Genomic DNA, 22,651 nt, shown 5'->3' with positions numbered 1-22,651 from the left:
GCCTCGAACCTGGGGGGGCCGGCCGGCTTGTTTATGTGGTGTAAACAGTGTGGTCGCTGCGGACAAGGCGGGAGGGGCACTGCTGCATCGGGCCGGTCCTCCATCAAACAGGACTTTCTCAAGTCCAGTCCAGAGGCCGCGGCCTGAACACACTGGACAACAGGGCCAGAGCACAGCTGCGGCAGATGTGTGCCAGTGGAGCAAGGAGGAAGCCAGAGGTACTAACATTTGTGGAAGTGTCATAAATAAAAACGTTTTGCTTCTTTAAAATAGGACTTTCAAAAAAAAAAATGAAATGTATTGTTTCTGCAAGATGCTGCTGACGTTTGTTAATAACACCACCACACGGGTCACACATTCAAACACAGCGGCGCACACACACACACACACACACACACACACACACACACACACTTGGGCCCTCATCAAAGCATCGAGCACTTGACTTGATGGCGGAACGTTATGCTAGTATCTGATACTCGTCTTCAGAGAGGAACACACAGGTGTTGGAACAAATAACATGTTAAATGATACCTCCTCAAAAGTGCCAGGACTTTTTTTTTTTTTCTTTGGATGATTAAATTGATACTTTATTCCCCCCCCCCCCCCTTCTCACCGTTAACACACATTTAAGTTAAAGGAGCCGCTTTCGTCTGGGCTGTCTGTTAGAGGCTGTGCCAGGGGCTTGTTGAGTTTTGTCTGCATTTAAAATGGAACGAGGTAAAACTGGAATCCGTGCTCCGCTTTGAAGAAAATCTAATTTTCTACCATCGGTTTGCTTGGAAAGAACTGTGTATTACAAACGCAAAGTCACAGTTAGAAGTTAAAGGGCGAATCCGCTCTGTACACGAGCAAGAAAAAAAGAAAAGAAACTGCCACCCACAAACACATAGTATACACATGTACCTCACTTGAGGTTTTGAAAACCAGAATAACAATTTAGTACTTGATTGTCAGAGTGTCAGATTTGCTTTACTGCACTAGTTGAACCGCGCATTGTCAACACACACACACACACACACACACACACACACACACACACACACACACACACACACACACACACACACACACACACACGCGCGCTCCCTCCGCCCCTCGCTGAGAATCATTCCACATGTCTAGCAGGCTTACCTGTGGCCACAGGAGAACAAAAACAAGCAGCGAATGCAGCGTCTGCCAGCGTGCAGGATTCCTGTCACTGCATGCACTGTAATGAGCTCTTAATTACCCTGTCTGTCTGGGGCACCAGCGGAGAAACTTGCAACACGAGCACACTATTGTGTATGTGTGTGTTTCTGTGTGTTTTCAATGTGCCTGTGGTGCAATGAAGATTTAAGAATCCAGGGTAGCATTGAGCAGATGTCTGGAGATGCGTCATGTTGACAAGAAAACTGAGACAGTATTTCATTGCTCAGACAACAATATGAAGCAAGGAGGCTTTAGGAGGAGATGACACTGTATTCTTTTTTTTTTTTTTGCTTTTAGCTTTCTTCAAGGGGAGAAACACAAGTTTCCAGCCCCCGGATGATGGAAAACATCTTTTGTAACAGCGAGGAGGGAATCCGTGTAATTATAACGTGTTGATGGGCGATCTATCACCCGGCAATTCCCAAACAAACAGGCCCCGGGATTTAAAGTATCTGCAAAATACAACAGCGCCTGGCAGGACTGCCAAAAGCAGAGATGTGTGTGCTGTTGATATGTAAACACCTCCCTGTGTCTCTGAACGGGATTTATTACAACAAGTCTATTTATGTTTGAGCTTCGCTTGCATACGGGAGCGACATATACATGCTGCTCTGTTATTTGATTCTTTTTTACCGCTCCTGCCCTGCGGTATGCCGTCATGATGGTAATGCCACAGATTAAGGTGTGTGGTTTTTACAGCCCTTCCCCTCGTCTGTCTCACACACTCCTCGTAGACGGTCACTCCAGTCAGTGGCAGCTGTAACGTCAAGCTCAAGGCCTTATACCGTCTCTGACAGCTCTAATGTTATGTTAAAGTGTTGTGTCTGCTCATGGTGTATGTACTCTACGTGTGTTGCAACATTGCAGCCCTTTGAAGCCTGTGACGCGCTAATTCCTGGCCTAATCCCGTGCGAGGCAGACGCGAGCAGAGCAAAGAGCACCTCCTCGTCTGCTGTCTGGACCAAGTCTGTACACCTCTCCCTGCCGATCGGAGCTAACCCCCCCCCCCCCCCCCCCCCCCGCATTCAAGTCAACACTCAGAAACTTAAATCTCACCGTATAAGCCTAAAGCTGCAGGGGGCTTTTTATTGGCAGACAACCTTCTGAGCTCACGTCAAACTCAAACCCGTCAGAAAATGATCATCACAGTGGCTGTATTGTGTTGAAGCGCCGCAGTGTTTATTTTCAGCACAAGTAGTCATTGGGGTTTCTAAAATGGCTGAGATGTTCTCTCCTCGGTACAGGCAGTGCGAGGGAAATGAAATCAATATCATCGGTCAGTAAGGACATGGGGGGGGGGGGGGGGGAAATATCCTGTGTTTTCGGCAGTCAGCAGTCATACTGGTGACTCAGCGCTGGCTAAGCTGAGCACAAGGCCAAACACTGGTGAACGGCTGCGACACACGCTGATAGAGGTCCACCCACACACGGCGCAGAGCTCCCAAACAAGCGCTCCCGTACACAGCAACATGCTGATACAAAGGTAATGAGATTCATTAGCTAGCATGAGAACTAGAGAGTGGGTGGGAGAGGATGGCACACTGTGTGTGTGTGTGTGTGTTTAGTCTGTATCCTGTTACAGACACTCTGACATATGACGGAGAGTGAACACTCATCCTCACTCCAAGCATCACCCACACAGCTCTCTACACACACACACACACACACACACACTCGTAAAACAAACCCCCTGCCCTTCATCGCACCACCTCAGTCTGGGTCTCAGCCCCCCCCCCCCCCCTCTCCACCCCCACACAGTTGACCAGTCTGAGAGTGACGCGATTGCCAAGGTAGCGGGCAGCTGTTAAATTCCTGAGGCTGTAGCGCGCGGTGTGCGGAGGCCAGCTCCAGCACCGAGGCCAAGCTCGGTTGGCAGCACCCGCCATGCCACCTGGCCACAGACTCAACCCTGCACGCTGTGGGGCCCGGACCCACCAACGCAGGGCATCCGGGGACAAAACTGACACGAGCTTCCCCTCGGACGGCCAACACACATAACTCAAAAGAACTCAAAAGCCCAGCGTGGCGGAAAGGCACACGAAGCGCTCTTGGCTCAGTTCACTGCTGGGTGAACTCCACACACTGTACTGTGTTGATGTTTAACAGATTGGTGTTATGGATTACTTACCCTCTGGCCAAATATAACCAAATATGTTTGTTTTATTGAAGGAGTGATTTACTTCTAAGTAATGGCGGTTGATGTGCGCGTACTTTAGTGCAGTGGGGGATGTTGGTTGGTTGTGGTTGTATGTATTAGTGGTCCTCACCTTGTGTGGTGCATATGGGGCGGGGATTATTGTTCACCGGGCCTATCCGCATAGACCGCTGGTAGCGCTCGATCTCTGACAGCCTGTCCGAGAACTGCATCTTCTGGGGGTCTTCTATCTTCACTCTGTGCCCTGAAACAGCGACATGAGGAGGACGGGTAAGAGAGAAATCAAGGACTTGCCAATTTACCACCTACACAACCGGGAAAATGGCACAAGATGGCACTTTATATTTCCAGCGTTTGCACAAAAATAGCAAAAACAATAACAAGAGTCCTATTGGAAAACCTTTCCCTCTTCCAAATTTCTTGACGAAGCCGGGCAGTTTCTAAAAAAACCTTCTCTTCACGTGTCTAAACTGTAATCAGTGTAAAATCAACTCGGACCATGACGTTCCATCAATATCCTCCACCGTATAATTCACAAACACTCGCACAGGAAGAAATGATATAAGGGAGGGGAAGGGACACTGTCACCGTGTTTTCAGCTTGCAAACACAAAAATATTATTAGAATGTTAGCAGACCTTGACATACATCGACTAGACGCTAAGTGTTACTCAAACTGCACCTGCTGCCGCGTCATCCGCAGATAACGAGAGCGTAAGTGGTTGAGAATAATTTGTGCGAGAGACGGCTGTTTTCCCCTGAACCTGAAGTCAAAGAAATAATGAACTACGAATTGTGACATTAGGCCCTTCTATGAACTGCTGAAGCTTAGTGATCTTTATCTTGCCACCTTTAAAAAATACAAAAAAAGAAGAAGAAAGAAGTGAGTAGATTTGCCCCCAATAACCACCCCTCCCTCTCGCTCTCTCACACCCACACACACAAACATTCAGATCTGACTGACACAGCACTTAGTCAGCAGGAACCACCCAGACGAGGCTACCAGACCATATAGTCATCAGTCTTAAACATAACAGATAAAGAAAGAGGCAGCTTTTGTAGGTGTGTGTGTGTGTGTGTGTGTGTGTGTGTGTGTGTGTGTGTGTGTGTAGGATGTGAGAATAAGTGAGGCATATCTGCTGCATCTCTTTTTATCCAGACCACGGAAAACTAACCAACACACTTAGCGCCCTTATCACTTTGATGTCCCGTTCAGGGAGATGGTAAGAAGAAAAAAACCTCTGTACATTCCTTTTATGTACACACACGTACGCAGACATGTACAGATACACATGTACACACACACACACACACACACACATGTGCTGTACATGTGAACACACGTTAAATGTCAGACGTGAGTCCGGATGAGGGCTATGCCTCTAATGGGAGGAAGAGATTTTAATGTAACTATCAATGCACCAAAACTGTGTGTGAACCATGTATACATTCTGTGGTTTTCTTCCTGGCATCTCTACAGAGTAGCCTAATGTGAAGTAATGGCTGGATTTGAATATTTTATCACCATATAAAGGGGGCAATCGCAGACGGGCCAATATGGATTTTGCCCGTCCTTTCTCTCCACTGACCCATGGGCAATATATCTTCCCTCGGAGGCTGACCCATGGGTAAAGTTTCCTCTCGTTTACCGCTCTGTCCATTTGTTTGTGCCCACCGCCTCCCCTCCGTCCTCTCTTTACGAACTGTATAGAAATATCTGGCATTGACAGCCCCCAACACACACGCACACAGATGCACGAAAGGGTACGCGGCCGCGCATTGATGCACAGACACAATGTCTGAACAGCAGGACTGAATACAAAACCCCTCCTGTCCAAAGCCAAAGGGCAGCACAGAACGCTACGATTTATTTCATTCACACCCACTGATCAACAAATCCCTTGCACTTTATGTGTGTGTGTGACAGAGAGAGAAAGAAATATGTCAGAGCAATGCTGTTGCTGCTCTCCAGTTGTTTGTTTTGCTGAGCATTAAGGACATTGGAAGCCAAAGGAAAGGACTGTGTGTGTGTGAGAGTGCGTGCGTGTGTGTGTGTGTGATTCCTCCCACCCAGTTTACTCCGTGCCGTTACTCAGAAACATGGGTGGACACACGCCGACACAAACTCTGTAATCTCTTTTTTTATTCACACTCACATGTGGCGAGTCTGTGCCTTCTCTTTAAACACTGATGGAAGGAATGAAGGTCTGCGTTCTCACTCTCTCTCTCTCTCTCTCTCTCTCTCTCTCTCATATACACACACACACACACACACACAGGCTCCATCATCCACATAGACACTGTGGCTACTGTCTGCTCCAGGCCAGAGCAGGGGCGGCCAGGGGAAGCAGCCCTCCAAATATAGCCCCTATATGTGTCCTTGTGTAGTTATTAAGAGATTTACACCACCTCAAACGACTGAGGTCAGGGAAATGATACATCCCACCGCTCTCTGGTCGAAAAAATAAAAAGGCAGGGGGAAAAAAACACCAAAAAACGAAAATTGGTCCGTTTTTCTGCGGCCAGTGGTGGTCTAAGATGAATTGGCTGACTCTTTATGGGTGAAAGTGATCATTCAGCTGCCCACAAACACACACGTGCACACACTCGAGCCTATGGCTGTGGATCCTGTGGGCCAGTTCCAGTTGGCAGGGACGCACGGCGTTTGGCGACACACTGTTCGGAGCTTCCAGTAGAGGGTTTAGTGGGCTGTGAGAGGGTGGTTGCGGAGGCCTGGGGCTCATTAACCCCGGGGGCCCTCAGTCGCTGTTAACACCACTAATCAACTGGGAGGTGGCTCGAAACTTTCTTTTTCCCCTTCCCCTGTTTTTCCCTCTGCCTTTGTCTCTTGGATACTTATCAAAAGGACGGCAGCACACGCACAAATACTTCCTCTCATCTTTAAGACACTTCGTAGCTGCCATAGCGATTGTGATATGGCTTCATATTTCCCCCGACCTTATGTGCATTCCATGATAGGCGAGTTTAGATTCGATTTAGATTAGAGAGGCTTGCTATGACTATAACTACACTGAAGGAAAAGGGAACTATTTAGTCATTATTTTCTTCTTTTTGGTTATAAAAATGACTGATTTTGGGCATACATGAGTTCTTGTGAAGTACACCTATACTGTTTGTGATTTAAAGGGGTATTAAGAAATCAACTTTTCGCCTGTGTATTTCTCTCCTGCACATTGTTGCCGTTATTCACTGTAGAAACGTGTTTTTTTCGACGATCTAAATCACTTAAATCGCTGCAAGACATCCCCAAAGACTCTCCAGCCGCATCTTCCGCTTAAACCTTGCGTTAATGCGCTCTCTTTGGCCAGTTGACCCGGTCTGTAGCCACAGCGTGTCTGCGCCGACCGCCAGCATTTGACTTCTACTCTGCAGGTCCGGGGGCCAGAGGGGTGCCAGCGCTCCACGCCGGCCCCATTTCAGAGGGGTTTCTGTGGTCGGATGAATATTTAATGTGTCAGGGTGCACTTAGGAGAGAATGCCCTTGTTTTTCTCTCTATGATATCATAACCACAAGATAGAGCTGGGAGATGGGGGCCAATGCACACATGAGGCCTAAACAGCAGCGCTCAATAAGCGCCCAGAGCCGAAATGGATGCTAAAGGTTGTAGATTTACTAGCCTCCTCTCAGAGTAGCGGTCGCATCATCTGAAAGCATTATGGAAGTCTATGAAGAACAAATAAAATGCTTGATATAAAATGTCTGGCATTAACGATGCACTGAGAGGCGATGGCTGTGTTTTCGAAGAAATGGGTGTGCCGTTCTCAGCCCTGCTTTGTTTTGTGCATGTGTGTGTGTATGTGTGTGTGTGTGTGTGTGTGTGTTTTTTTTAAATTTCCTGATCGTGTTTTATCTTTGCTGCAGAATAACTAGAGATGTTACTCTGCTCCTTTGCTCTCCATGCTTTGAAGAGGACGTACATTCACGTGCAAGCGACAAGTGTGAAGCTATTTTTCAGAAGGTTACACCCGGTGCTCTGCGACCCGACCACATGAACAGCAAACTCCACTGAGTCTTGCCCAGCCGTCGCCTCCACAAAGCCCGTATCAGCTCGACACAGAGACAGTGTTTGCTCAGCGACGTGACAGCCAGGCCTTAAACGCCGACGCCACAGCTGAATGATCACCCAATACGACCTGCTTCCTTTCCCTCATCCCCCCCCAACCCCACTTTTTTTTTTCTCCTCCACTTCTCTCTTTTCTCTCTGTCTGCCTCCGTCTCCATTGAAAGAAAGAAACATATGTTCCCGTCCAAAGGGAGACACATTAAACACAAGCTCTCTTTAGTAAATGGCTGGGCGCTTTTTCAGGGGCAAAGTGAAACTCTATCCGGACAGCAAAGGGCAATACGTGCTTTGGCCCCGACCCAAGCCGGCACTGAATATATTTGAAGTGTAAATATTTGTATTCGACGTATAAATGGACTTGATAGGCCCCTGATAACACACTAGAATTGATTTGGAGAGCATGTATCTCGCTCAACACTGAAAACTATGTCTGGATTGTAAAGTCTTATGTAAGTATGATATAGGATTACACACAAAAAATGTCTGGGCAGTGCAAGAAGAATTTGTGAGTCCACTATGAAGGCTGACTGTGGTACTGGCTGACTGTGATGGCCGCCTCCTGCAGGCTATGAAATGTTTGAATGTTGTCGTGTTGGTGAGTCAAATCAATAGTACCACAACTAAAAAAAAATGCATCTATCTTCACTCTTAAAGTGAACCCATGCTGTACGTGTTTTACGTTAAGTGTTGAAAAGATGTGAACACAAGAGCAGCCTGCTTATCTCACTTCTGAATCCTCGCAGTGCGATGTGGGGCGGCAGTTGACATGTGTTGCAGCGAGGCCTACTTGCCTGCGAGCAGACTTCCGTTTGCCCTCAACAGACGCCGGGGACGTTTCGACATCTGTTGAGCAAAGTCTCGTACACCTGTCTTCCTCTTCCTCCTCGCTAGCAGACCTGAACCCCCCCCCCCCCCCCCTAACGTTCTTGTTCCCACCCTGCCTCTTTCCGGCACTCTTGTCTTATACTTCCCTTATCGTCCTGTTACTGGCACCGTATATGGCGCAGCTCAAAAAAGCATCTCTGCAGCGGTGTGTTTTTCGGCACCGTGTTTCCCAAGGCCACCAATCACACTGTTGGGTATTTACAGTGGGACGAATCAAAGTTCTTGTTTTGAGGCTGACCCTGAAGGATGTGGGTTTCACCCTTGGCTGGTGATTGTGGCTGTCTCGTCTGGGCCTAAATTAGTCGATGCTAGCCACACACAGACATTGCACTATGTTCCACCCATTTACATAACACACTTGTAACACTTTGCGTATGAATGCGTTACGCTTTAACGGCTATATCATTACCATGGATTGAATGCGCGGCCTGTTTATTTCCTAACACATAAACTACTATGAGTTGAGGTCTGTCATAAACATGGCAACGGCGAAGACGCTAGCAAGTTTGTGGACACATTATTTCCATCTAAGCTTTCAGGAGGGGGGTCAGCAAGAGTTTTGGCACGTTTTCTTTTTTTTTAATCAGTTTTAGCCTCTCTGACCACAGCTGGGGGATCGTCTGGGTCCCCAGGCAGATGTGTCGGCATCTCTCTGGGGACATCAGCAGTGTGAAAATCCCCCTTGCAGGTCTGAAAACAAGCTGCTCACAGCGGAAGTTGCTACATGAGACTGTTTGAGCAAAGAGCGCAGCCTTCCTTTTCTGATAAGGGGATAAAGCTCTTTGCGTGTGTCCGTTTGTGTGTGTGTGTGTGTGTGTGTGTGTGAAACAGAAGCAGTGCCACACAAGGACAGCCTCACAGCAAGGCAGGTTGAGGCAGGCAAAGAGGATGAAGGGGTGCCAAAATAAGGCCCACTGCACCCGGATTCTCTGACAATACAGCAAGGCCCGTAGCACATTGAGAGCAATCATCCCTCTTTTGTCCCTCCATTCTAAACGTGTGTGTGTGTGTGTGTGTGTGTGCTTGTGTGTCTGTGTGTGTAACTGTCTTCTACTCTGGCGTTGAGGTGTGTTGGGGTTGATATGGCTGTTTTTTCAGACGCTTTTTGGCTGCTTGCCTGCAGACTTGGTAGATTCCCCCCAGTGCTGCTACTTCTGCTGCTCTGGCCTTGTCGAGCACGGGAGGCCTGTTTGGCTCCGGTGACGGCTCATATTAAAGCAATAAACTACTCTGAATGTTTTCTTTTTTCTTCTTAATCTCTAATGGCGACTGGGGTTGTTGTGCGTTTGTGGCTGTGTACGTGATTGCGCGTATACGCGGTAGTCAGGTTGTTCTAAGCAGCGAGGTGCCGGGGGAAAGGTGGGGGCCTCGCAAGGCTGTGGGAAAGGAAAGCAAGCTGCCATTGTCACATACATCAATGCAACGCCAGCAGATGTGTCAAACGGCTTGCTGTTCACACCTTGCTACTCACGCACAGGGATGTGCAGCAAGCGTGCATTTGCCCCTAAACACGCACACAGTTACGCAGAATGAGAATTGATATTTCAGGTGGGTCAAAGTAAATGTGTGAAATTTAAAATGTGTGAATTTTCCAGCATGTAAGCACGCACATACTTGACTTTCAGTACTTTCTCGAAGGTTCTAGTCACGTCAGTGGACGGCTACAGCAGCGTTTGAGGGTCTCAAAGATTGACCTCTTGGTTTCTGTGATGTTTCCAAGGCTTCGCTCCGTGATTACCCAGAGGATTACAACCTCCTCCGCTCCTGGAAGCAAAAGAAAGATCTCGCTACACCTATTATTTGCTCACTGTTCCTAACCATTAAGGCCTGAAGAAATAAATATCCAAAACCGCAGGGTGGTGGTACACGGCGTCTTTTCCAGTAACCAGCAGGTGCCTTCTTCCCACAAACCTCCTCCACCCCCGTCCCCACTGCCCCAACACAGAAACCGGTTTATTGTCATAATGCAGCGGGGGAGAACATATTCCTCCCCTCATGGGCCATTTATTTTTCTAAATACAAAACGGAACTTTTATTGAATTACGGCTGAAAGCTCGTAATGGCTCCCTCCCGTATGGGTCAGTGTAAATAAGGAAGAGTGAGCACACAGAGTGGGCATTTTACTTCCCTTCATAGGTAGGTCAACAGGAAAGACGCTTGGCTGGTGAGTTTAGAGGGGAGTGGGTGGAGAGCCGGAGAAGGAGCAGCGACGTTGGCCTATACCTCGTCAGGGAGTCTGAGAAAAATGCCTTCTACTTGCATCATCAGGGTGAATTAGAACTGTCTGGGGCCTCTGTAAATAATTCGGTCGTTCCTTGTACACACTGCTGTTCTATCTGGCGTCAGCAAATGCAGGGTGGAAATGTTTGCCTGAGTGGAAAAAAGAAAGGGCATTTGGCCCCGAAGCTATTGTGTGTGTGTGTGTGTGTGTGTGTGTGTGTGTGTGTGTGTGTGTGTGTGTGTGTGTGTCTCCGACAGTCATCAACTGGCCCAAGGGGGGGACAGCTCGCTCCTTCAAATTGTCAGACAATGTTCTTCTTTTTTCCTGTTTTTAGCAAGACAACTTGTGCATTGACGCTGCAACATGAGTAAACGGACGCAGCGAGGAGAAAAGTGCCAGTAATCGACTAATGGGTATATTTTCTTTGTTTACATCTCAGTTTAGCTTTGGTATTTAGACTAATTAGCTCTGCTTTCACAGGAAAGCCGTAGTACAAAAGCCTAAGTAGGATTACCAACAGCTGTGTGTGTGTGTGTGTGGCCCTCAAAGGGAGTTGGCCTCGGAGCTTCACGATGTGATTAAGGTGGCAACAGTGGTCAAAGAGCTTTCATCTCAGACCTTTGTTTACCCTCCCATAACATTTGATTATATTACAGATGCTTTCATGTCTGTTGAATCACGCTTTAATGACTCTGACTCCAACATAACTACAGAGACTTAAAGATGTCTCGCAAAATAATCAACGGCAGCGTGTAGATGGTCGTCTCTAATACGTGCATATCTTGCACGACTGTCGAAGGAAACTGGCCTCATGCGCCGCCCGTCGCAAGCCTCAGACCTCAGAATGTAGCGACGTTCCTCTCTGAAATCAGTCCAAACCTATTCAATACGCAGCGCCGCATTCCAGTGGATTTATCAGTTGGCCAATATTTGCTCTGCTTCTAATCACTGAGGGCCAAGTATGACGCGTCTGGACCCCAGGAAGGAGCAACGTCGCGGTCAGCGTCCTCCAGACACTGCAGACGCCACCGAGTGTCGTTTCTCCGAAGCCATAAAATCTCCCTTTATCTCTTCCCATCTGTGGAATTGAGGCAGACCAATGTTTTTCCCCAAACCATAAATTAGTTGATCATGAGTTTGGTTGTTCAGATTAATCGCTATTTATGTGTGTGTGTGTGTGTGTGTGTGTGTGTGTGTGTGTGTGTGTGTGTGTGTTTGTGCGTGCGTAGGCCACTATGTCTCCAGGTCATACTGTAAGTTAGCGGTCAGGAAAGCACCCATCATCAGACGTGCCACTGCCCCCCCCCCCCCCCCCTGGCACTGATACACCTGTAGGCCTTTCTTTCAAAGACACCCATCTCCATTTACAGACATCAAAGTTGCCTTTTGAGAGAGCAATTTGCACCGAGGGCGAACCTTTCATGTGATTTGTGGAGCGCGGGCGTGGCCCGTGGGGCGGGGTTTGGGGGGGGGAGGGTGACTTAAAGAGATGGACGCACCTGGCAGGTGTATGAGCTGAGCACATGCATACGCATCGACACGCACGCTGCCTTTTTGTTTACTTTATCGAGAGACTGCAATATCGGAGGAAAAATAACACAGCAAATGTCATTGTTTGTCTGTTTGCATACTTTGTACAGTCTGTGTGCCAAATGCAAATAGAATCAACCCGCCAACTCCAACATGTGCACCCCCCCCCCCCCCCCCCCCCCCCCACACCACCCCCACCACCACCCCACGCCTGCCATTCTCCTCCTGGAGCTCTCTGAACACACCCAGCCGAGTAAATAGAGACAACAAAACACGACAGCACTTGATTTCGGTGGATGTGTGGGCCCATGGGTGGGGAGGTGTGTGAGCTCTGCCTGAACGTATGCAGGTATTGCATGCACACTGTATAATTGTGTTAGCGGTGAGGCTGTATTCGTGTGTGTGTCATGTTCAAGTCACATCAGACAAATTGCCGCTCTGGCCTCGCTACGACAGACTTCCACCATCCTCAACATTCAGCAAACAACTGTCTCTCCTTTCTGTTTCTGTAACCTGCCCGACCGTCAGACCTCTGAGTGGGAACCAAACGGTTGCAAATGATGTCGATTTTGTTAAGATAGATAATAAATACCGACCAGAATCATTTACGAACTTGCCTGGACAATTTGACACATTCTCTAAACTTGTTTTTTTTAAAGGAAAAATTGCTTTCTAATTGCCCGATCAGATTCGGTGTCACACACACAGGTTCAAGATCTGAGTGGTGATTTTCACACACTGATAGCAGCTTTGAATCTGCCCACAGATATTCACTCACAATATAGTTTTACTTTTACCCTTATTTTTCCCCCCACATCTCACATCTGTAAATGATATCTGCACATCTATATTGTACTCATTTTGTTTCTACACATTCAAATACTTAAGTACTCATCATTTTTTTCACCCTCCCCCGAACACACATACACTGTAAATTATTTCTGACCATCATATCACAAGCTCAAAATATTTCCAACTCCCCTTATTTGATCTCTCTGGCCCAGCCTGACCTGCGGTGAGTTCATCTTTTTCTTCCTGGGGACTGATTCAGTTCAGGTCGAGAGATATGGAAATACAAACAGCTCCCTCCCTCCCTCCCTCCCTCCCTCCCCCCTTGGGTAAATAGGTAGCGGCTGATGTCATATGTAAGCGAGGGAGTGAGACGAACACCAAAAATATAGTTGTGGGATTAATTGGTGAGCATAACACCGCAGGGTGCACCTAGTGTGTGATGAACAGGGAGGGTCTTGACACTTAAGTCATCTGCTTTCCTTTTTCTGTCTTGTTTCTGCTCTCTCTCTCTCTCTCTCTCTCTCTCTCTCTCTCTCTCTCTCTCTCTCTCTCTCTCTCTCTGACTCGTTGTATGTGTCAGAGCTGGAGGGAGGGTTCAGTTGCAACAGTTGTGTTCCAGTTTAGCCTCAGCAGAAATTTGATAATATAGTATGACAGATACATGGGGGGGGGGGGGGGGGGGGGGGGGGGGGGTGTATGGTGCCCGGATGTGTGATGAGGAAATAAGCAGCAAGGGAGACAAAAATACTTAGCTGAACATTTAGCCTACTTTCTGTTGAGGAACAGAATGCTGTCTGTGTATGTTCATAGCCATTTATGTGTGTGTGTGTGTGTGTGTGGGCATGTGAATATACATTAGTGTACACATTTGTGCCCGTGTGTGTGTGTGTGTGTGTGTGTGAGGGAGTCTATCATACGGCTCAAGTGTTTTCCGAAGGCATGGTGTCCTTTGTTACTTTGCCGCTGGCGAGCCGCCACCGCCGCAGTCCTGTCCGTCAGGTTCTCCTGACTGATCCGTGAACATGAATAAAACCTCCTCCCTCTGTGCCAACTCCTGCCGCTGCTCGGCTGGCAGCCATGCAAATGCGAGGCCCTCCACAAACAGCCTCTACGGCCCGGGCCCCCGCGGCCGCCAGCCTGCGGACAGGTGGGCCAAGTCTGGCCTTTAGGCTGTCTGCACTCCACCAGTGATAAAGCTGAGCTGCACAGGCAACACTGTGTGGCATTGGTGGCGATCAAAGCAGCGTTGGAGTACATAGCCGTCTCCAAGGGTGAGGTTTGTCATGAAAAAATGCTCTTAGTTTTATGCGTTTGGCAGAAGTGGCTCTCTGCTTTGGCTCTAAATGACGTACAGCCGAATAACGTGCTTTGTGGTTAGTGAAGAATCTGATTATTTTCATGGCTCTAATAAAGTCTGAATGGTAGTGTGTGTTCCTGCATTTTGACTGTGCCGTAAAATGACTGATATTAGACTCTTGTGTGCTTCTTGTTTAAATAGGAGAGGTCCTTTATCTCATCTCTCAAGTCATTTCTATTTTGAGGCTGTACGCGAGTCCTTTGATACACTGAATTGGACTGAAAGCTCCTCTCCACCTCGGAACTGACAGCCCGTTAAAAAACAAATGGAATGAGTTATATCAATACGCTTATTCTATGAACTGTGAAGTCTGTGATCAGCTGTTTTAACTTCCTGATCTGTTTTTTAAATTTTTTACTGAAGAGTAACTAGATGTATTATTCATATTTCAGATAAGCTTTTCAGCCGTCTTGACATTTGCACAAATCAAACACACTCTAGGTTCCGGGGGGTTAAGCTGAAAGGAGCTTCTACGACATATAGAAATCATATTCTGATGCTTTTAAAAACAACATGTAAATCAGCCTTTGCAGACGTTTCTTTCCTGTCATTCTACAAATTCCCTCTCAGCACCGTGTAACAGAGTTTATTGGAGGCCTAAATTCCTACTGCCCTATATTAAACAGTGTCACTTTATAGCACCCAGCGCCAGTGTAAAAGTAGCACGGCCACTCTGACGCCTCGGCCGGAGCTGCAGCATGTTGACAGACAAGACAGGAGACAACCTTGATGTACACAGTTATTCTAAGCTGAGGCACTCGCAGATGCACATGAGAATGCATTTATGCACAGACACACACGTTAAGCTTGCTTTTTCTTTTTTCTTCTAACAAAAGACTAATTGAAACCATCCACGCTCACACACACACGTAGAGTGTTTATAATTATCCCCTTCCTTTGCAGTTGCTGTTCTCTTTAATGCTTCTGCAAATAGCATCCAGCCTGGCGCGGCAGGTGGGGGGGGGGGGGGGGGGGGGGTTGATGCCCCTCTTTCTGTGCCCCTCGTCTCCCTCTCTGCCAGCCATACCCCCCCCCCTCCACCCCCTCTCATGTGGCACTTGCTACCACTCTCTCTTCCCCTGCTGTGGTCTGTGTTTTGACTGGGCTACATCCACCCTGTCCCGAATATCCCCCTCGACAAACGCGAGCACAAGCCCCAGGTATCCGCCTGTTCAGAGACCTCTAAAACCCCTGCACCCTAGAACCATTACAGACCCCCGTCCCGCCATAGGTGGATCATGAAACCCTACCCATCTCGTCTATCCGGCCTTGAGCATGCACACGGCCCCTGCCTCATGCGTAACAGCACTCTCCGCCATCCCCTCACACCAGCCGCATTAAACCACATGAGAATGGGGCTGCGGCTGAGCGGTGGCGCTAACAGCTTTAGCACTCCGGGGGCCTCCTGGCCAGGCCTAACAGTGGACGGAGTCTTGCCCTGTGTGAAATCAACGAGCCACTTATGTGGTCGGTCAGGTAGCTCGACCCCCTCTGACCAGCACTGGGGAAGGTAGGGGTGAGGAAGAGGGAGGAAGGGAGGACGGGAGGGGGAGGAGGGGGTCGACTGAGCCGAGCCACCTGCGGCTTGGAGACTCACTCAGCTCCTCTTAGTGGTCTTGGGTTATGCCTTAATATGCTTTACAGTTTCCTCTGACTGGGCCCGTCACTGTGCCCCTGCTGCGCACACACACACACACACACACACACACACACAAACCTGCGCTACTATACTTGCGAGGACAATGCACTGCCCTATATTCATTCTCTGGAGGCCTAACCATAACCGCTACATGCCTAACCCCAGTTTTATTTCCAATCTTAACCCCAAAACCCAAGTCTTAACCCCAAAATATATCTCGTGGAAACCCAATTTTGGCACATGTGATCGTGTGAACAGATTTTTTTACCTCCTTGGTGTGATAATTGCAAAGCACAGTCAGACCTGCTCACAGTGTTAGATTGTCATGCATCATCTGCATATGACTCATGCAGTTCTTTTAGCATGTAGAGATACCCCCCCCCCCCCCACCCCCCCCCCCCCCAACACACACACACACACACTTTCAGGACCAAGAATAGCTGCTTCTAACTGGGCGGCTCTGCAACATTCTCATCACACCACAATGCGTTTTTAGCAAGAACAATAGTAGCGTTGGTGTGCGTGTGTGCGCGCGCGTGTGTGTGTGTGTGTGTACTCACTGCGTGGTTCTCGGGGTCCATCCACGGTGACTTTGATGGCGCGGTGGTAAGTGGCCACTTGTGGCGGTCCGGTGATCACGGTGATGGTCAGAGTGAAGCTCTTTCCTGTAGCACAGCAAACATGTCCATGAGCTTTTATGCAGCACGCGTCATGTCACGTTATAAACGGCCCGTTCTCATTATCTGCAAACTATTTGTTTGTCTCTTATTCGCAACAATACCTCGCTTGTTCAAACTCAAAATCATCACCGGCTTTTGTCCCGCTGCAGCCTTTGAATTAGAGGAGGGGGAGAGGAGAAACCTCTTTTGATGGCCGGGTATGATTTCGCTTATTGAGACAATGCGTTCCAGATCGTCCGAAATGGTTTACATCGAATAGTTTATTGTTCGACAAGGAGCCGGATATCAGAGTCCGTGCAGAGGGGAGGAAGGCCGTTTCATGCAGCGGGTCCGGTGCTCGTCTCCCGGACTGAGAGAGGCAGCTCTTGTTAAAAAAAAAAAAAAGAATGCGTGGGAGGAAAGAATAATCTTCGAGTGGGGTTCTTGTCTACACAAATGAAAAGGCTTCTTTTTTTATTTATTTGGAGATCCCTTCCCTATCCATCAAAGCACAGCTATTTTAATATTAAAATGAATTACAAACGGCCAGAAGAAGCTCCCAATTCCAGACTTAAAAAAATAATTCATTTATATATTTCAGGACATTTTGTTGTTCATGTCTATTAGTTTTGGTTTTGATATCGTCAATACCACACAAAACTGTTGCTCAACAGGCCTATGCATTGACCACAACATGCCATCCTTAAAGCAGGCCTGTTGAAGTGTGATTTATTTTTAAATACTGCACACAATAGCCAAGATAAATATTGTGTTTTATAGGATTTTGGGTGGTGGGGATTATTCACGTCGCAGGACCTGAATTGCGAGTTTTATTTATTTATTTAATTTAAATTTATTTTTTAAATCCATCCCTCAGATTTCCACCACGTGGATAATCATTTATATTCCCCTGGATTCGGAAAATTACAGTCGCATCGCAACTGTTCACCGTGACGCAGGCCAGATGTTTCGGATGACACCCATGGACGTCAGTTGGCAAAGTGAGGGCACTCGCCGTACTGGAAGCTAAATGATTCCAGATCTGCACTTTAAAAAAGAAATGTTCACAATGGACAACAGAGATCTGACAGATACTTTAACCGCCATATTTAAATGAGTAAGCGTTTCCTATGTGCTACATATCCGGTGTCACAGACGTTTCATATTTTTCACATTTATTTAGAAATAATAACCCGCTGTCAGTTGTCGGTCGTTCTCCACTTAGACCCAGACATATGATCCATTATTATAAGCGCGTTTCCAAATGTTGCTGCAAATGGCATTGCAATCAGTTGTAGCCGTTCTTTCACTCGGTGTGTGTGTGTGCAGGTGTGTGTGTGTGTGTGTGTGTGTGTGCGCGCGCGCGCGCGCGTGAGGCTGTGTTTCAGCTCACCTCGTCCGCTCCTGCCCACAAAGCGCAGGTCGTTAAAGCGGGCCACCTGGTTCTTCATCACCGCGGAGGCGTTCCTCAGCTCGGCCGAGTAGTTCTCGTCGTTCCCGGCCATCACGGTGACCAGAGTCCCGTCGGGGACATCACCCAGAGCCACGACCTGCACAGGAGACAGCGGGGCGGTCACTCTAGGTCACCAAACCAAACACAGACACACACATGCGCGCGTAAAACCGCATCCGAGTCCATATGAAGCAGGAAATTCCTCACAACTTCACAAGTATGCCAGCAATACAACATTACACAAATAATATAGCTGTAGGATTTCACTCTCTAATGTAGATAAATTACATTTAACAATTATATTATAAAATGTGTATAACATGTGCTTCATTATACTGCACCATTGTTATTTATTTTCCTCGTGTTCTCATTGGATCTGATCCAAATACATGATTTAGATAATTCATGGTCTAATATTAACACGAGGCACAACTATAAAGCACCAAACTCATATCGGCAATAATACAGAAAAATATAATAATACAGAAATGGAGTTCTGATATATTTGCTCAGTCGTCTTATAATTCCATCTTTAATCATTTCTAGTCATATTAAGGATGTTATTACTCTGTATGGAGCCGTTTGAAGCCGCTAGTTAATCCATTAATAATTTAATATTCTACACGAATACAAACCCAAACAGAAACCAATAGCACAACTTCCAGATCCCACTATTAATATAAAAATAGTTTCCTCAATAAAATGTTACAGGTTGGCCTTAATCCTTTTTCAAAGTTTTTTTTTCATGCACTCTCCACAGTAAGAAACCCCCAGTGTGCGTCATCAGAATAAAAATATAAGTTAAATTAGAAGCCATGTGTCTTGCCTTGAACGCCACGGGGAGCGTCTTGTTGCACCTCCAGTGAGACGGGAGGACGGAGCAGAGGAAGTTGGGGCTGTCGGTCCTGACCAGCTCGCCGGCGTGGTCCGCCAGGACGTCCACCACGTTCCTGGAGTCAGATCTCGACCTGAGGGGCCCCGGGGTGGCCATGGCCCCGTTGCCGTCTCCAAGTTTACAGGGGAAGGACGTGGAGGGCGGCGTGAACCGTCTGGTGGTGGGCGGCTCTACAGGAATATGCATCACAACAGTTTGGGTCAGTGCCACCTGACCGGGTTGTATCAGAAGAGCAGGACTCTTTTTTTGGGAGAAAACCAGTTTTTGTTTTTGTTTTCCTCCGGACGCTGGTGGTCTCAGGGGTCCAAAGGATGGAGGCGAGAGCGCACCGAGTCTGAGTGAAGAGAGCCTCGCGACCTTAACAGAAACTAATAAACTCTGATGACTGAGTGCTCGATCATCTGCACAGGATGTGACAGCCCGAGGAACATCAGAGTTGCTCTGTCTTGTACTAACTTCAACAAAAAAACAAAGTGTCTCTCAGTGCTGAACTTGTCTGATATCGCTCTTATCCGTGGCACGCTTGATGGACAGTTTCAGCCGCGTGTACACAGTATATCAACACTGCCAACTGCTTGAGCTCTTACTTTGAAATCTACAACGAGCCAATGAAAGTTCTAAATATATTATTGCCGATCAGTGGCAATCTGTCAACGGTAATCGGGTAATCCAGCCGCGATGCAGAGAGTTCGACAATCCAGTTGACTGGCTTTCTCGGTTTAACGTTTTTAAAAGTATGATAAAGAGTCGACCGAACAGCCAAACTTTGCCAAACGCCTCTTCAGATCTCACCAGACTCCTCTGGAAAAAAACCTAAATGTTTCAAGCCCGAATATCTACAGCCCAACTACTTGCAGTACATCAGTGTCCTTTTTCTTGCGTGTAAAAGTTGTTGCAACTTTGTCCTCGTTGGATCGCTTCCCTCAACAACAAAAGCAGCCAACGTCACTCTGTTACAAGAGGGAGATGTTCCGTCGCTTCCAGCTGAATTTCCCTTTAAAAGTTATCCTTCAGCGCAGGGGTTTTCGGGGCGCGAGCAGGAGCCGCGAGGCTGGACGGAGTGCAGAGTGCCGCGGTATTATTTTACCCGAGTCATTTTAGTGTTTAGTGGTTGGGAGTGTGGAGAGGATTTCCACCAATGAATCTGCTGGGTTGGGCTTTCACCAGGCCAATCAAACTCCCCGGTGCTCCTTCCTCAAGCCCTGTGCTGTTGTCACACACGCACACACACACACACACACACACACCCACCAGCTGAATTATTGATACATATCTGTGCTTTTCTCTCTGCTTGTGTTTTTTGTTTTTTTTTAGACCGACGTTAACGCGATGCAGACAGAAATTAGGAGACAGTGAGTTAAAAGAAGGGAGGTGTTTTTTTTACAGAGCTGGGCGAAAAATGTATTATTTGGACATTTTTAATTATAGTTAATAACATATGGTATTACATACATTAATTATAAATATGAAAGATATTCAACGTGATGGATTAAAACATAAAATAATGTATTGTAGTTTAGTGCAAAGCAACCTCTCTTGTTAGCAATTGTCAGCCTCACATGCAGTTTAATTGATAAAATAATGTATAAAGTGCACCTTTATCATATTGGTGTGTCACAGCACCATCTCTGATCCATTTATTTTGTTTTCTTGAGCTGTTTATCATTTATCTAAGGAAGGCTTTAGACTGCAGAGGCAATGGTTTCACTCATTTATTCCTTTTTGAAAAAAAACTATTATATCTGGCGGCTTCGCACCTCCTCTCCAGGTAAATAGCACTTTCATCAAGTGAAATTATGGGTAGAAGGCAGATCCATGTCACTTTAATTGTCTGAGCTGAATTAATAAGAGAATTAAAGCAAACAGGCAAATAGGTTTCCTCCACATCAAAAGACACAACTGTGTGCGTGTGTGTGCGTGTGTGTGTGTGTGTGTTTGTGTGTGTCAGAGGCTGAATTCATTAGAAACCTGAAATGATAAGCGTCACATCAAAATGACGGCACACCCTGCAGATCCTCCGCCATGCTGCTTTCGGACACTAGTTGGCGCATTTGCCTTTTCAATGGCTGTCCGCTCACAGTGTGAGGCAGCGTCTCACATGTGCAGAGAAGAAGGGAACTTTTATCTGCGCTCTGAGATAGTCGGACACCTGAATTAATGGAGTCTAGTCAGTTAAATTCATTTCATTTGTGAGGCGTTTACGTCCTTCTAAGAATTTATTGAGGTGGTATTTTTTTCCCCCGGATCTGCATTTGTGTGTTTTTGCCTGAATGACGATAATCTGTGATATTGTTGAGAAAATTAATTGTTATAGAAACCACTGACATTTATTCGTTAAATAACCGCGCGCTGAAGCCACATGATGGACTGAGTCAACATGTTCGTTTCTAAATTTAGAGGATTCATTGTGTCTTTTGCAGATTATCAAACAAGGTTTAAAACACTAAAAGTCATCCGTGTCGGCTCCAGTGAGCACTGACGGAGTTAATTATTGATTAGGATAATAAACATTATTCTGAACGATTTTGCGACCTGACTGCTGCAGAAATACATTTTTTAATTCTTGAATAAAACAATTAAAATGGTTCTAAGACACGATAAATACTAATGATTTAATTTGATCTACACGAACAGGAAATTGATATTAATAGAAATGTTGAATTTGTCCTTGAAGCGTATATTAAAATGCTTCCTTTCAATCGATGTTTGATGTTTAATAATAACAATTTATACTCCTGTGCGCATCCCGCGGTTTTTAAGTTGTTTACGTGCATGATAATAAATGAAGTGCAGTTAAGTGGCGCGGGGAGTCATCGGAGTGGCTTCACATTTTCCCTTAATTTCCCCACACCAAACTAAATTAGAGTTCAGAGAGACAGAGATGCAGAGACAATATTTCAAAAGTTCAAAAAGGGACAGTTCCTTATGACAGAAATACCCCAAAAAGCTGTGATATCGAAGCTTATTTTCATAATTAGCTGTTTATGTGGGCTCAAACCTGGCCACAAACCTCCCACAGTGGCGCATGTGTCAATGCTGCAAGCACTTACACTTGAAAACAGATTCTTCAAAAATAGAAATTATACACAGCATACCAATTGTGCAGATATTTTCCGAGTAAAACATTTTTTTGTTTCATCTTCAGTAAACAAAAATAAAAATAAAAATGAGAGTGCCTCTTGTGCCTCTTGTTGTATAACACTCCTTGTTTGCAGTTGCTTGTTATTTTGGTTGATCTATAGGCCAGTGGTTCAGTGGCGTGTGGTGACACATAAACAACAACAAAATAAATCTCAATATTTTACTCACTATGAAATTATACCCAAAATTCTGATGATGAAGCCATTATCTTTACCATCGTCCTATGCAGCGTGGACAACAACAGGACTCTTACTTTGTAAGGGTCCCAGGGTAAGACCTCATGACCCTGTTGCCTAATGAGTTTAGGTTTTGGTGTTTTTGACTTGAAAATATCAGGGAACCCCAAATCACACCAGCTCATTCCACAGTTGAACTCGTATCCATAACAGCCAGCTGCACCCCCACAATCCTAACTGCAAAAAAATAAAGATAATAATCACCTCTGATCAGATCACCTATCATGCGGCCTCTATTTCGAGTGCAGCTCGACTGAGACAATGACGATACCGTTGATATTTTAGTCGTCCTCCTGCCCGAGTTCATTATTAATATGTGACCGCAAGCCCCGGCTGTACCCTCCTCAGCCCTAATGTGTGCTCCGGGCGCCTGTCACATTTAGACCTCCACATTTCAACATGCAGTTTCTACG

General features: G+C 46.6%; 1 protein-coding gene across 2 annotated transcripts in view; it reads right to left on the bottom strand.

The window, feature by feature from the left end:
* Nucleotides 1-22,651, bottom strand: part of runx3 (RUNX family transcription factor 3) — a 45,860-nt gene that overhangs the window by 8,794 nt on the left and 14,415 nt on the right. For both annotated transcript variants that reach the window (XM_079286466.1, XM_079286467.1), the window contains exons 3-6: nt 18,793-19,031; nt 17,907-18,063; nt 16,415-16,519; nt 3,459-3,590 (exon numbers count right to left, since the gene is read on the bottom strand). In XM_079286466.1, coding sequence (XP_079142592.1) covers nt 3,459-3,590; nt 16,415-16,519; nt 17,907-18,063; nt 18,793-19,031 — 633 coding nt within the window. The remainder of the gene's footprint in view (nt 1-3,458; nt 3,591-16,414; nt 16,520-17,906; nt 18,064-18,792; nt 19,032-22,651) is intronic.

This window comes from Melanostigma gelatinosum (genome assembly GCF_949748355.1).
Source record: "Melanostigma gelatinosum genome assembly, chromosome: 16".
NCBI classification, from domain to species: domain Eukaryota; kingdom Metazoa; phylum Chordata; class Actinopteri; order Perciformes; family Zoarcidae; genus Melanostigma; species Melanostigma gelatinosum.
This window is presented reverse-complemented; position numbering and strand designations above follow the sequence as displayed.